The sequence below is a fragment of the Asparagus officinalis genome, chromosome 7 (genome assembly GCF_001876935.1).
Source record: "Asparagus officinalis chromosome 7, Aspof.V1, whole genome shotgun sequence".
Taxonomy (NCBI): Eukaryota; Viridiplantae; Streptophyta; class Magnoliopsida; order Asparagales; family Asparagaceae; genus Asparagus; species Asparagus officinalis.
In genome coordinates this window covers 18794564-18810045 of record NC_033800.1, presented here as the reverse complement: position 1 = coordinate 18810045, position 15482 = coordinate 18794564, and the positions used below count along the sequence as shown (strand labels likewise).

General features: G+C 33.9%; 1 protein-coding gene across 3 annotated transcripts in view; it reads left to right on the top strand.

Annotated features, from left to right (window-relative positions):
• The window catches only part of LOC109848761, a 22798-nt gene continuing 9212 nt past the window's right edge, over nt 1897–15482 (top strand). For 2 of the 3 annotated variants that reach the window (XR_002248875.1, XM_020418412.1), the window contains exons 1-12: nt 1897–2450; nt 4135–4206; nt 6176–6219; nt 6302–6413; nt 6516–6587; nt 7497–7559; nt 9499–9576; nt 9654–9746; nt 9841–9960; nt 11045–11122; nt 14364–14579; nt 14700–14747. Coding sequence is in view for 2 of the 3 variants with exons in the window: in XM_020418412.1 (XP_020274001.1) it covers nt 2139–2450; nt 4135–4206; nt 6176–6219; nt 6302–6413; nt 6516–6587; nt 7497–7559; nt 9499–9576; nt 9654–9746; nt 9841–9960; nt 11045–11122; nt 14364–14579; nt 14700–14747 (1308 nt within the window). In the remaining variant the exon portion in view is untranslated. The remainder of the gene's footprint in view (nt 2451–4134; nt 4207–6175; nt 6220–6301; nt 6414–6515; nt 6588–7496; nt 7560–9498; nt 9577–9653; nt 9747–9840; nt 9961–11044; nt 11123–14363; nt 14580–14699; nt 14748–15482) is intronic. The other variant, XM_020418413.1, reaches the window with a different exon arrangement.

Sequence of the window (15482 nt, the reverse complement as noted above, 5' to 3'; positions counted from 1 at the left end):
TGAAACCAGGTCGGTTTTTGAAATTTTTTTTCTTAAACTTCACGAGAGTTCAACTCTCGTGAAGTTTAGTAGATCTGCTAAGTTTCATAATTCAAAATTTTTTTTGAACTATGAAACTTTACGGGAGTTCAACTCCCGTGAAGTTCAACTCCCGTGAAGTTTAGCAGATCTACTAAACTTCACGGGAGTTCAACTCCCGTGAAGTTTTAAAATTTTTTTTTTTCAAAAACCGACCTGGTTTTAGCGCTGATGCTGAAATCAGGTCACTTTTTGCAATTTTGTTTGAATGAGGTCGTTTTTTGGGATTAAGTTCACAAATGGGTCGATTTTGAAAATTTGTCCAAATAATCTGTGGACATATTTCGTCATATCGGCATTAAAATAGAGATTTTAAATAGTTTGTCCCACTACCAATTGATGTTATTGTTCGTATGGGTATAACAGGAACAGTCAAAATTCGCGCGAGCATAGTTACTTGCCATTGCACTCAGAATGAAAACAATCAAAATTCATACTTACCTCTTCGTCCTATTATTTTTCTTGTTGCCACTAAATTTGTTATGTTCTAATAAGTGGATTTTAGAGGGCATCGGCATCCTTTCAGCTCTGTTTTCTTTATTTGGACGCCATTCCTATTCAAGACAAGACAAGACGACTAAAGCCAAAACGAACTTGTTGGGAAAATGCTAGAAAATTTTGATCGAGTTTTACTTCCTTTGGGAATCTCCTCCAAATAGAAAAATGGAAGCCACGTCATGATACAAATCTTCCAACGTGTACTTAAACCAATCGACCCAAATTTGGACTATCTCATGCGATAGTTGAATCATTTAACCCCATTAACAATCTCAATCTTTTGTTTATTAGCCCCTTAAAATGCTGTCCTATTCGTGATCAAACGTACAGCGCGAGGTCCATACTAGCCGCCGGCACCTTAAAACAATGAGAAAGAAGGTAAAGTTTTCTAGACCCCATTTTCTACTTTCATTTTCAAATAGACCCCTTCCGAGTCAAACCAGAACACCAGTGCAAACTTCACGTTACAGAATACATTTTTCCGTTGTTTGTTTAGGTTCTGTTTGGTTATTTCCTAAAAAACCAAGAAATTGAAATAAAAACCAAGAAAACTCCAAAAGTACAATTTCATCCATTTTCATCCTAATAACTCATCCACTATATTTAATAAAATATTATTTTCATCCAACAACTCGTCCACCACATCTAATAAAATATTATTTTCATCCACAACATTACTCAACTCATATCATATCATCATTTTAAATTACTCACATCATCCAATAAGATGGTGACAACTCATCTCATCTTATTAACATTTTATTTTCACCCATTTCCTCCCAAAAAGCTAGAAAAACAATTTCCTTAAGTGTGGGTCACATCATCCAATAATATAATGACAACTTATCTCATCTCATCTATTTTCTTATTTTTAAGAATGAACCAAACAAAAGAAAACAACCTATTACAAGAATAAGTTTCTTATAATTCATTTCCTTATTTTTTTTGCCAACCAAACAACATCAAAATAGGTTTTCTTAAAAAAATCACTCACATCATCATCTAATAAGGTGACAACTCATCTAATCTTATCTTCATTTCTTTGATTTTCTTCTTTTTTTTAGCAAACCAAACACTCCCAAAATAATTCTTTTTAGAAATAGTTTTCTATTTTTTTGATTTCCCATTTTTTTAAGGCAAACAAACAGACCCTTAACATGTCTCTAATTTCGAATTTCGAATTTTATGTTTTATAAGATTTGAAATTTTTATCAAACGAAATAGTGATTTGCATATGCAGTCCAAGTAGAGGTGCGGTTTTAAGTTGGCTGTACAAATAGGGGCTGCATAAAGTTTACCAAAAAAAAATCCAACCCATCATCATCATCACTCACAGCAGCACAGGGCACCGGGAATCCGAAGAAAACGACCTCCACATTTAAAACCCACGCACAAAACCACCGCACAAAGAGCGCGAATACGACGGAGCCATCCCATTCCCCTCTCTTCCCTTCTCCTTCTGAGGACCGAGTATTTATAAACCCCGGATCGAACAAAATCGCCATGATCACTCTCCTCCCCTTCGAACACTCTCGAACCCCAAACCCTAGCTCAACTGCGCCATGGCTTCTCTCTCTTCAGCTCCTCTCTCGCTCCGCTTCGCGAAGAGTAGCGTTCGGGGTTTGGCTCCGAGGGAATCGAAGATTCGGTTGGCGAGTTTTGGGAGGCTGAGGATTGAATTGGAGAGGGAGCGGTCGGCGAGGCGAGGGGTTAGGGTTTCAGCGTCGGCGGAGGTTTTGGAGGGGAGGAGGAAGGAGGAAGAGGAGGTGGTTGTGGAGGAGAGGCCTTTGAAGGTTGGGATTGTTTGCGGCGGTCCGTCGGCGGAGCGGGGGATTTCGTTGAACTCGGCAAGGTCGGTACTTGATCACATTCAGGTGAGTTTTGCTAGGACTAAGGATGATTTGCTTCTTTTAATTTGTATTTGAAATGATAGAGGTATCCTCATTCTCAATTTTTATTTTATTGTTGTCAGCTAATTTCTTTGGCTGGTGAATGATGTTTTATTGAGCAAGACAGGACAAAATACCACCGTGTCACATATCGGATCATAAACATAGCAATTTACATTATACAAGATGTATGCATCATTCTGTCATACGTTGTGATAGTATTTCAATAAGCATATGAACGTTTTCGATTTGCTAATCACCGCTCCATGTTGACCTTGCATGTAAATTCCCCCTGATCTTTGTCAATAGTGCTGCATATAGTAGGTACATTGTTGTTAAAAATTCTGTTATCTCCTTCTTGCCATATGAGCCAAATAATAACAACAAATAAAGCCCACCAAATCTTCCTCAGCTTGTTTTTGAACACACAAAACTCCCATACATTTATTTTTTCTATCACAGATTGGAGAGATACAAGAGTCTGCCCACATTGTCCCAAAATCTTTCACAATGAAGAAGGATATGTGCAACATCTTCCCTTCTTTTTTTAGTCTTATTTGCACTTTATAATCTCAAAGTTTCACCCTTTTTTAACTTTGATTTGATATACCAAAGTTTTATTTTGACAATCTGATATCTCAAAGTTATAAATGTTCAATTTGACAATTTGATAACCCAAACAAAGAACTTTGTTCCTTACTTTTCCAAAAAATTGGTAAGAAAAAATTTCCCCCTCTTTCACTGTTGTATGTTGATTTTCTTAACAATATTAATTTCAATTTTTTTTTGCACTTTGGGGTATTAAATTGTCAAACTAGAACTTCAGGGTATCAAAATTAGAAGAGTGAATATTTATGATATTAAAGTGCAAATAACCCCCTCCTTTAAGATAAACATCGTTTTTCAGAAAGGTTCAAAGCCTTGCATTATGAGAGGGAGGAGCTTTCCAATGAAGAGAAAGTAGCTGCTACATAGAGAGGTTTTTTTTTGGGTTGGTGGGGGTGGGGGCAGAACTCTTGTTGTAGAATACCTATATATTAGTACATGTTTACCTATCAATACGAAAATCATTTGCTCACTACACGCAGGAAGGTTTAAACTCACAAGCTTCCACAAAAGAAGGAAGTGTACAGTTAAGTTCACTTGGTAGAGCATTAGTGGTTTCTTTTTGGTCTCTAATTATGGATTTTCTCATCAAAAGGGAAATATTTTTATGTTTCATAGATTTGGTTTCAAAAACATTCTATTAACCCTTTTCGCCTGGGAAGAGACGAGTGCGAGAAGAGGGAGGTTAGGGACTTTTTCATCTATAGTCATTATCAACTCCATGTTATATTGGTTCTTGAAATGTATAATATATTTGCTAATCTCATTTTCATTCCTAGAATACACACTATAAATAAATGTGTTTTTATGCATCTGGTATTCTAAATACTGAGGATGTTAGCCTGTGAGTCCATGAATATGGAAGTTAAGTGATAAGGATCACTGTCTTGGTTGTTAAGTCAATACTCTCTAATCTCACTTCACAAATTTCACTCCATAACCAAGCAACAGGTTCCATTATCTGATGAATTTGATGGGGTTGGTATATTTTTGTTAATGAAAACAGTTACGCACTATTTTTTTTCTTTTGTCATGTATAACTAATGTTCTTGATCTGTAACAGGGGGAAGATTTGGATGTTAGCTGCTATTATATTAACTGTGATCTCAATGCATATGCTATATCACCTGCACAGGTTAGTGAGCTAAACCATTGGCCTCTCAATATTTATGGATAATTTTCTGAATCCTAATAATTTAACTCAATTTGTTATTGTGCATTTGTGTTGCGTTCACTTAGAAACCTTCTCTTGCTGGCTCACATGAATTGGTTGCTGCATATGTGCAGTTGTTTTCAGTATATATGTTGTGTTTTTTAGTATGTACAAAATGCTGGCACCTATACCTTTTAATTTAGTTTAATTAGTGTATGTACAGAATGTTCGCATGTGACACCTTTTACCTGTACTGAATCATCAACTGCTTAGTTTTCTTCCCATCTTTTTTAAGGTTTGCGAGTATTTGGTTAAGGCTATTGGCCCTAGGGGTGGTAAAAAATCGAATCGAATCGAATACTAAGGTGTTCGTGTTTGTATTTGTTTAAAATTATTGAATTCAAATGCGGGCTCTAAGATTCATATTTGGAGTTAATTCAAATGTGGGCTCTAAGATTCATATTTGGAGTTTTTCAAATTCGAACCCGAATACTTGGTATTTGATAAATGTTCATGAATACTTATCGAATATCAAAATATATTTATTCCGCTAAAGAATTTGATTTCCAAATAGTATTTGAATTCATAAATAAAAATTATTTCTTTATAATATATGATGTATATATATTTAAATCAAAATTTTCATTAGAAAACAGATTTAAGATTATTTAAGTCTTAAAATAAGTACATAAAATTTAAGTAGAAATGGTATATGGGTTAAAAATATGACATCGTATGTGTAATAATACAAATAATAAGTGATCAAATTTTAAACGAATATTTGATAGACAAACGAATCGAATATACATCTGGTTATATTCTATTGTTAGTAAACTCGAATATTAAATAGTGGTAAATAAACTACCAAATCGAATATGACCAAATAGTTACTCGAACAATCATCGAAATATTTGTTAATTATTTGGTTCATTTCCACCCCTAATTGGCCCTCCTCTACTTGTAGAATTGCAAGAATGAAGTCCTCACACATGTATGGATATTATTTGCTAACATCTTGCTGCTATGGGGTTATGCACTCAACATTCCATCGTGCAAGTGTGCAAACTTTAAGGGATTCAAAACAGGATTGCAACTTATTATCTAGGGATGCTTAGGTCCAACAACGAGGGAGTGGATATAAAACATAAAAGAGTTTGATACTGGGGCTGGTGGTGATCAACATCATGATCTATTTGTACCGACAGACTGTTGAAATTTTTTAGTTTTATTACTGTCAGTATCAGTTTACATAATAGGTTTGTTAGTTCTATGCTAAATTAAAAGAAATATGCTACAATTGAAAATGAAAATGCCTAAGAAGACAATGCATGTACTGTATTTTTAACTCTGTTGCATTGGTCTCTAAAAAAGTATTTAGTAATTAGTAATACCAACACGGCAACACATACAGGTTTTTTGTCCCCCTTCGAGGTATTTGCCAAATAAGCAACAGAAAGAGCCTCCAAGGGGAGAGATCACCTTAACTGATTTAGAATGTTATGTGGCTGTGTTTCCCCACATTAATTTCTTCTCTTTCTAATTAAGGATGCTTAAATACAACTCTTAATTAAAATTTGATAATATCATTAATATAAAAAACTAGATCATCATAGTTGAAAGAACAATTGGAAGAAAAGTAATGCCAGATCTTAATAGTCATGGTTTTCCTGGCCCTTGAACCTTTGCACATGATTTATATAGTGTTTGAATTTTTCATATTACAGAATGATTGGAACTTTTCAAGTGATGATATCCATATGTTTTTTTATTACGAAGTTTGGTGAGATTAATAGTTTTTAGACTTTTTGGCTTCTTAGTCATATTTAATTCTTAATTGGTGCTATTTAAGGGGAAAATTACATCTTGCTAATCATGACTAGGTATATCATTGTTGCCTCTTTATGTCTGATCAATGGAAGTTTGTGTATGATCTTGTTTCCTTATTTTGCAGCTGTACTCCAATACCCCTGCGGATTTTGATTTCAAGCTAGAAAGGTCAGTTGCTCAACTTCTATGTTTCCCCGTCTCTTTTTTGTTTAAGATTTTAGCTGACTTAGTCCAAATTCATTCTCTGCAGTCTTGCCCAAGGGTTCCAATCTTTGTCAGAGTTTGCAGAGCATCTTGCTCTTTCAGTGGATATAGTGTTCCCTGTTATCCATGGTCGTTTTGGCGAGGATGGTGGTATCCAGGTCTGTTTTATGCCTTTGAGAACAAATATAATTTGGTTTTAGTATTAATTAGCCTTTTTATTAATTAGATTCATATCTTATATTGATACTTTAATTATCCAGGAACTGTTGGAGAAAGCAAATGTGGCATTTGTTGGTACTCCCTCAGCAGCATGCCGCCAAGCATTTGACAAGGTATATTACTTTCCTTATCACGTAGTTAAGCGTGCAAACACCATCGAACTTGCTTACATAATAAGAAAAACCCTCTCCCTCCCTCCCTCCCTCCCTCCCACTCATCCATATGTGTGTGTATGCGTGCGTGTAGGTGGGTGGATGGGTGGGTGGCGTGGGGGTGATTGGGTGGATGGGTGCCTGTGAACGTAGGGGTGTGTGTGTGTACGTATATATGTATGCATCTATTCATGTATGTGTATGATATTATAAAGAGAGAGGACGGGCAGGAACATAAGATAGTATGAACACAAACATTAGACAAATAAATAAGATACAAACATACACAATGAAAATCCACAAAATTGGATAGATATGTGCATCAGATACCTACAAAATTTGAAAGTAAACTCCACATACACAAGTTGCTATTCAAGTCTTTTCTTTCCAGTGAAATATAGTTTTTAATGTATAATTGAAGTAAATACTCATCTCAGCATGAATACAAGAAATGGTTCAAGCATTTAAATGTGCCCAAGAAGTGTCCTTATTTGAAAAAAAAACACTATTAAATCTAAGACATCCTTGCAAGATTTGGAGATGTTTGAGAAGTGTCTGTCTGTCTGAGCAATGTTCAAGAAGAGTTACTTTCCACTCTTGTCACAGGACAAAGGTGACATGGGTTTGGGATTGGAATATCCACGTTTTGAAGATTAGATATTTGCATATGAGCAGTCAGTTTACTTCAAGCAAACACATTGATTGCCAGCTTTTATTAATTATAAATTACTGTAACTGATTTTTCCTAAATATTTATGTTTTAATAATAGATCTTTTGTGTTTTCAACGTGATCAATTAATAAAGCTTCATTGAAGTCACGTGCATTGTATTTCATCAATCTTGTATTTAACTGTTCTTTCCATCTGCAGTACAATGCCTCGCTGGAGCTTGCCAAACAAGGATTCACGACTGTACCTAGTTTTTTGATACTGGTGCAACTCTAACCACTTCAATATTCAAGTTCTTCTGTTTCATGCTGCAAATATTTTTATTACACCTTGCACAAATCCTCAATTTCTTCATGTGGTTATTTGGCTTATTGTTTGCCTTCAATAATCGTTGGTGTGTTGTCTGAGGATACATGTTATTCAATTGAGTAAAATACAGAACATGATTCCAAAAGTAAGTGGAATCCTAAAACCAGCAACACCAATATTGCTCCTGACCATAACCCAAAAAAGGGGGAAAGGAAAAATAAACTATGATTGGCAGATGTAGAATGTTATTTTTTCTTATTATTGTTATTCATATACAAAATAACCTAATTTTATTACAATGATCTTTAAGACAAACTTTTTTGTCTAAAGTGCATAGCATCCTTTCATCTTATGCAAATTTTAAAGGTAAATAATCTCCAGTTTCGTCATCCTCTTGTCATACTATTCTCCAATCTTAGAAGAATTCAAAAAAAAAAAAAAAAAACTAAAAACTAGAGAAGAATTAAAAAAAAAAAAAAAAAAACTAAAAACTAGAGAAAATTCAAAAGCTGACAAAAGAACCCACCAACACATCTAAAAAAGAAGAACTTGTTTCACATACTGATACAGAATACTCAAGGTAGGGAAGAAAGATAACCCGTCAAACATTACATCCTTTGTTGATTTTGTAATCCTTTCACCATCCATTGAAATCCACCTCTCAAGTTCTGTATCTCTCATATTAGTCAAAATTCTCCACTGAAATTCCACTCTCCTCCTAGAACCAGTTGATTTTTAGTTTTGATTTAAATTTTTATGGGCATTTCCACTGTTTTAAAAAGCCTCCGTCCTAATCCGTCTAGGCATACGCCTACGCCTAAGCGGTACCTAGGCTGCCTAACTAGCGCCTAGCGCCTGGCGTCACCTAGGTTGCTACCTAGGTTTTAGGAGTGTTTATGAAAGCATTGTCTACTTATGTAGACTACATCCTTTAGGCCTTGATCGTTGATTTTTTGTGTTGCGACCTTTATATCCTTCAACCTCCTTCAAATTTCTTTAAACTCCAAATATAGACACCTTCACTATCTCCTCCGACCTTTAGCAAAACCTCATCAACCATCACTTAGATGAAGAAAAAAATCCGCCTAGACACCAGTCCAGCACCTAAGCTTTCTATAACATTGACATTTACTATCAACTATTATAATTACAAAATAAAAAAGAAAACCTCCTAGGCTCTAAGCGCCAGATTCAACGCCTAGAACGCCTAGCATTTTCTATAACCTTGTTAGTTATTATTTTAGCTATTTAATATTTAAGTATATATGATTTATTGTGGATCTAAGATTGCTATCTATTTTTTGGACAAATTGATATGAATTTAATATATATTTTAATCAATTATTATAATTAAATAATTTAAAAAATTGGCAGCACCTAGGCGTATGCCTAGGCGCTGGCCCAAACGTCTAGTCCGCTTACCACCTTCTATGACATTAAGTATTTCAATAGGAGTTTAGTTTAGTGAAGACCTTCAATTTATGTGAAAATTATCATGTGTGGAGGGATTTTAAGTCTGAGTGGAATGAGACTTGTTATCTTCTCTAGTATATGAAGGAGTTTGAGAGTGATCTAAGCCCTTAATAATGAAACAATTGCTAAAATCCTGATTTCTAACTGTAGTCTTGTCATCAAATACCTGTGTAAGTCAACTTCTTGTGCTTTTTTCCTGCTGAAAGTTTAAGGCTTTGAGCTCAACAATCTGTAAAAACAACATGATTCAGTTGGATTCTCTGGATTCTCAAACTCAAGTTTATTGATATTTTATGATGAGAAATTATTTTTTCCTTCACTGGGCTCTAACTGGTTTATTAAGTTGGACCCACTTTAGATTTTTTTTTGGTTCTGGCTGAACTTTTAACTTCACTGATTCATTTCCATTCAATGGGACCAGGAAAACCAAGCTGAAAAATCTGAACTTGAAAAGTGGTTTGAAATCAATAAGCTGGACAAGGAAACGGGAAAAGTTGTGGTAAGATGTTAATTGGTTTTCTTTGATTGAAGGGTCGCTTCTAAATATAGAGACATGTTGATATTTGTGGTTTGTAGGTCAAACCAGCAAGGGCAGGATCAAGCATTGGTGTTACCATTGCCCATGGTGTTGATAATTCTATTAATAAAGCTCTAGATATTATTTCAGAGGTAGGTTTCTTTCACAGTTGCATTTGTTATAAGAAAAAAAGAAGGAAGAAAATATAACATATTGGTCTTACTGACACATTTCTACGACTGACAGGGTATTGATGATAGAGTTCTTGTAGAGTTTTTTCTAGATGGAGGCAGTGAATTTACAGCTATTGTTGTTGATACTGGCATAGGAACTGAATGTCAGCCTGTTGTTCTACTCCCAACTGAGGTATATTATCTTTTTGCATTGCTTGAATTCTTCAGCAACTTGCGCAATAAAGATAATCTTTCATACGTGTGTGACATAGATATATTTCTCGAGAAATTTAGCAGTATCCTAATTGTTGTGACTGGGCTGTTGATCATGGGCCCCTAGTTATATTCAATTTACTGTTATTGAGATGTTACAAGTAGCCAGAAAGATACCAAAGCCATCATCATGGTTTTCCCTGCAAAAAAGTGTTCTGGAACTATGCATTAAGTTAGAGAGCTTTTGGTATTAATAAGGATCATTTAACATAGGTCATATGATCATCCATTTTGATAGGAGGTTATGCGGACTCTTTTTTGTTTTTTTCAATATAATTCCCGAAAGGAAAAAAAGTGTTACTTGGGAGAGTATTAAGTACTTCCTTCTGTGTGTTCGCAAGTTTTTTTTTAAATTTTATTTTTGGGTGGTGGGGTGGATTTTTTTTTGTTTTTTTTTTTTTTGGGGGGGGGGGGGGGGGGGGGGGGTATATAAGATATTTGTTTCTTAAGGAAACCTTTTCTTGTCTTCCATTTCCTTCTATTTTTTCCGAAGGTGGGAGGAGGGGAACAAGTTATTAGGTACTTAAACGTTGGTCTCTATTATGGAATTTATTATATAACATGTAACAAATTGTTGTTTTTTTGAAGCTTTTTTAAACTGCATAATTTAGTCTAGAATCAATTTCTTTGTTTCAGCCAGCAAGTCAACACACGCGTATGATTCAGTTTTCCAAACTAATTGATTTCTTTTGTTATCAGTATCTATTTTAGGTATCAAATGCATTATGATGCCCGTTTTCCCGGATACAATTGTTAATGCTCAGCATGATGCTGGTATATTTAGCATCTTGTATTGCTGCCATCCTTCAAGCCGAAAAAAGATTGTGCTTATTTATCATAGAAGTTTCAAAGTGTCTACCCTGAGAGTCTCACCATGCAAAGCTCTCTAAACCTCTAAATATTATTCACTAAGAGATATCTAGAAATAGCGGTTAATGCCTTTTTCATAATGTACTTTTGAAATTGTTATTGATATTTAATAATGTTTCCTTCCTCAATGGCAGGTGGAACTTTGTGGTAAGAATGATGTTAATGACGATACTATATTCAATTACCGGCGGAAGTATCTTCCAACACAGCAGGTTTGTTAATTTGATACTTGGATTGATACAATATTGTTGCAGTACCCTAGATACTAATTCCGATAATCATTAAGCTTCATTTTCATAATTGCACTGTTGCTTAATAGAGACATGAATCATGTTATTGATCAAACTATTTTTATACTACAGTTATTAGGATGATTTTGGATCCTTTCATTTGACCGCTAGATATTTAATGATTAATCTGATCACCAGTTTTAGAGTTCCAGAATTTAAAATAAAGAAGAAGAAAAACTGAGTTTCACTAAATATGTAAGAGTCTGGTGTGACCTCTGAAGATATGTCACGACCCCAATTTTTGGACCTTAAAGAAATATTGGAGCCAGACTAAACCTGTTAAAATATTTTCTCCAAGAATGTATAGTCATTAAATAACAACCAAAATAATCTCATCATCTGAAGTATAACCAACAATAATTATTCTGCATAATCAGAAGTCTATTTATCCAATCAAATGATATAAATAAAAGTTTTCCCAACTAGAAATATGATTCAATTTAAAAGGGAATCTTATTACTATATAATCTTCAAAAAAATCAACTAAGCATCAAAATCTTTATTTAATCTCGACCTAAAAGAAATTAGCAGTCTGTAAATTTATTTCTTGCTTCCTTCTAAGAAATTGGAAACCATCAACTCCATCTAATCTTGAGTCTCTGAAAAAGGTAAAATAAAAACAATGAGTTCACAATTCAGTAAGTGGATAATTTATACATTAAACACCATTTTAGAGAAAACTGAAATATTTTGACTTGATAAGCAAAATATTAGAATAGTAGAAAATCATCAATGTACTCTCGTACTTGAAGCAACATTTTTAAAATATAGACTCATGCAATAGAAAATAAGCATGCCACATCTCAATGCGGTCAACACTTAATACCCGGGTTGACACAGTATTCCCACTTTTATTTATCTCTTAGTGCTAGGATATCAAGACCCAAAATTGTGGGCTTAGCGCTAAATTAAACGTCATGGAGGCACATTGAGCCCTATTTAAATGACTTATATCCGACATATATCGGTATATTGACTTGAGATGCATATGTTTTCAATAATCGAACAAAGTCCATAAAACAAAATATTTTATAAAGAAATGCCAAAGGCCAACTAATAATGAAATCAAACCACATATGCACCTCAACCTACTATTATATGAAAAGACATGACAACTTACATGGAAAAATAAGCATGAACTTATATCAAATATCCTTGTGCATCACCAAATATGGTCCGGTAAACAATTAATATGTGAGTAAATCATACAAAAGGATATAAGCCATCAGAAAATAATTCCCATATATATAACTCTTAGATGAAAAATACACAATGGTCAATGCATAACATATAAATTCACCACTTACCTTAATCCAAAAGACAATCCAAATATCCACTCATGACGTCTCTGCAGGATCTCTAGGAACCCCTAAAGAATAGTGCAAATATTCATCAATATATAACATCCCAATACTATATGCTTAAGCAAGAAAACTAATTAATATATTAGATCATACGAGACTTGTTATCAAATCATACAATTTTATTTAACCTAACATGCTAGTTGTCTACCTATCCATTTGGTCGTAAGAAACTAAGAATAAACCTTAACCCTCATGTCTGATACAAATACCAAATTGGTATGATTTCATACCCATTGACCAAAGTAAACATATAATTAATCATTGTACATATATTGGACCCCAACAAGGTGCTGCCCACGACAGAATTTAGTCATGGCAATGAAAATAAGACCCCAACTAGTGGAGATATGGTCTACAATCAGTTAGAGAAAGGTCCAATTAAACTAATAATAATATTGTCTGCATAAACAAGAGTGCTATCCTTATCCTACCCCATCTACAAATTGCTACAGATAGAGATAGGATTATACGTTATTCCTTGTGTAAAGCTGATCAAGTCACCCTTCAAACATTAGATTTTTTTCTGGCTTCCTTCTCTTGCCGATTGCCAACTTTTATCTCTTTTTTTGGCTGCGAAGGACGCGGCTAGGGTTTCTTTTATTTATTTGCTCTCAAATTCCCAATAAAGCCCTTAGCAGAATTCCATTACTAATATACCCTCTCATCAAACTTCTATTAGATATGTTATTATAATTGTTAGTTTCCTTTTGCATACCAGCCCTTTATAATTTAATATTTATAATTTGAGACAACTAATTACTTCTTATCAAGCAAAAAATAGGGGTATTACAAGATAATTGTAGGTTAGAGTCAAAAATTTAACTCTCATCAGACCATAAATCTTGTTGAGAACCCAAAAAAAAACTTAAGAATATAAAAGGATCCCAGCTTGGCAAACAATCTGTTTTGAGCTCCATGTAATTCTAAAGTTTTTTGTCAAATGGAATAAATAAATAATCTAAACTGAAGCCCAAAAAATATTGTCGTAAAAGATACATCTACCTCAATTGTGTCAAATCTAAATCCTGAATGATGGATCACATATGTAAGTTGCTTAGTGCATTTTGCTTATGATAAAAGTTCTAAAGGTATAATAACTTCTTAGCTGTAATCAAGAGTTGTGTAATGTACAATGCAATTTCTTTAAAGATATGAAGGAACCAAATTTTAGTAATATGAAAGCATCAGTATGCGGAAAGTTCCTTGCCAAGCTCTCTGACTTTGCGAAATGAAGCCTAATCTAAGCAATAGAACTGGTCATAGAAACCATCATTGTCAAAGCTAACCAATAGGATAGGAAATTTCATCCTTTCTAGTTCATAAATTGTTTGTTTTGAATTGTAAATCTTCTAGAAAAGATACCAACACAAATTTCCAATCAAATTTCCAGTCCATGAATTTATCTGTTTTTGTCAATATTAAATAGAAGATATAAAACCTTACTCGGTTACTCCTCGAATCATCTTCTGTCTATAAGCTGCTCTTTTTTCTTTTCTTTCATTATTTTATTTTATAATTTCATTGTTCAAGTTCGCTGCAAGATTGTTGCCTCTTTCTTCCTTTTTTTCTTTTTTTTTCTTTTTTTTAATCTTCTCCTTCGTCTATTCTATTCATGTGTTGTTCTTACCTAGTTAGCCGACCTTTGTTGTTTTTAGAAGCCTGGTTGATTCCTGGTTGTATGTTTTACTTTCTGCATGTCCTTATATGGTCATGACTTTCTATTGTGGTAACAAATTCTTGGCTATGTTGACTTCCAGTATATAATTGTCTTAACTGAATACATTACTAATTCTTCTTAGGTTGCTTACCACACCCCTCCACGTTTCCCCACCGATGTCATTGGATGTATAAGAGAAGGAGCGGCATTGTTATTTCAACATTTTGGATTACGCGACTTTGCCAGGATTGATGGTTGGTTTTTACCAACTCATGGAAATGATCTTTCATTTCCTAATAATGTTAGTAGATATGGAAAGACAAAATCTGGTACTGTCATTTTTACTGATATCAACCTGGTAAGTTATAATTCTATATTGGTTATGCTTAAATCTTATATTAATCATATTTTTACTGTCATTTTATATCTATGATAATTAACTTGCTCCTATACTTGTCCTTGTGATTGCTTTTACTAGATTAGTGGGATGGAGCAGACTAGCTTTTTATTTCAACAGGCCTCTAAGGTGCTCCCAAACTTTTCCCTTATGATTAAGAATGGACGCTCAACTTAGTTATTTTTAACATTTTGATGTCTAAATTATGATCTTATTTTTTTTTATAAGAGTAAAGAGGGTATGTCGTTCTTTGAGATCGTAGTACTATCTTAGTTTGCTTTTTCGCTAGGTTTGTCTTGATAAGCATCTAAAGTGATATACTAGCATTATATAATGAACACTTAGCAATGGGAAGCGTAGAAGCCATTATATTTGCAAGATGTATGAGAGGCAAGTAAATAAGCTTGGAAAAGGTTTCGTTTAGCTTCACTAGGTTTATGATGTTCAAAGATGAAATATTTATATATGAATAATTTTGGATCTAAGGTACTGAAAGTAATTAAAGTCAGGGACATGTGCAGACTACATATATTGTTAAGTGTTAACATCTAGGTTCCACTGGTACGGGTATGGGTACGGGACACAAAAAATTTGTAAAATGTAGGGTTCGGGGACACGGCTATATATATGTATAATATTTTTATAATAGCTAGTATATTTTTATAATCTAATAACAAGTCTTAGAGATAATAGAGCTAACTATAGATAACCCATAATCCTAATTGAAAACAAACTTCTAAATATAAACTAACTCCTAATTAAATTAGATTAGCTTCAAAAAAAGTTATCTATAAAAGCTGTACGATGAACACTTGTCGAAAAACCCTAAAATTCCCTAATCTGGAAGCTTACTGGATAAAAAGG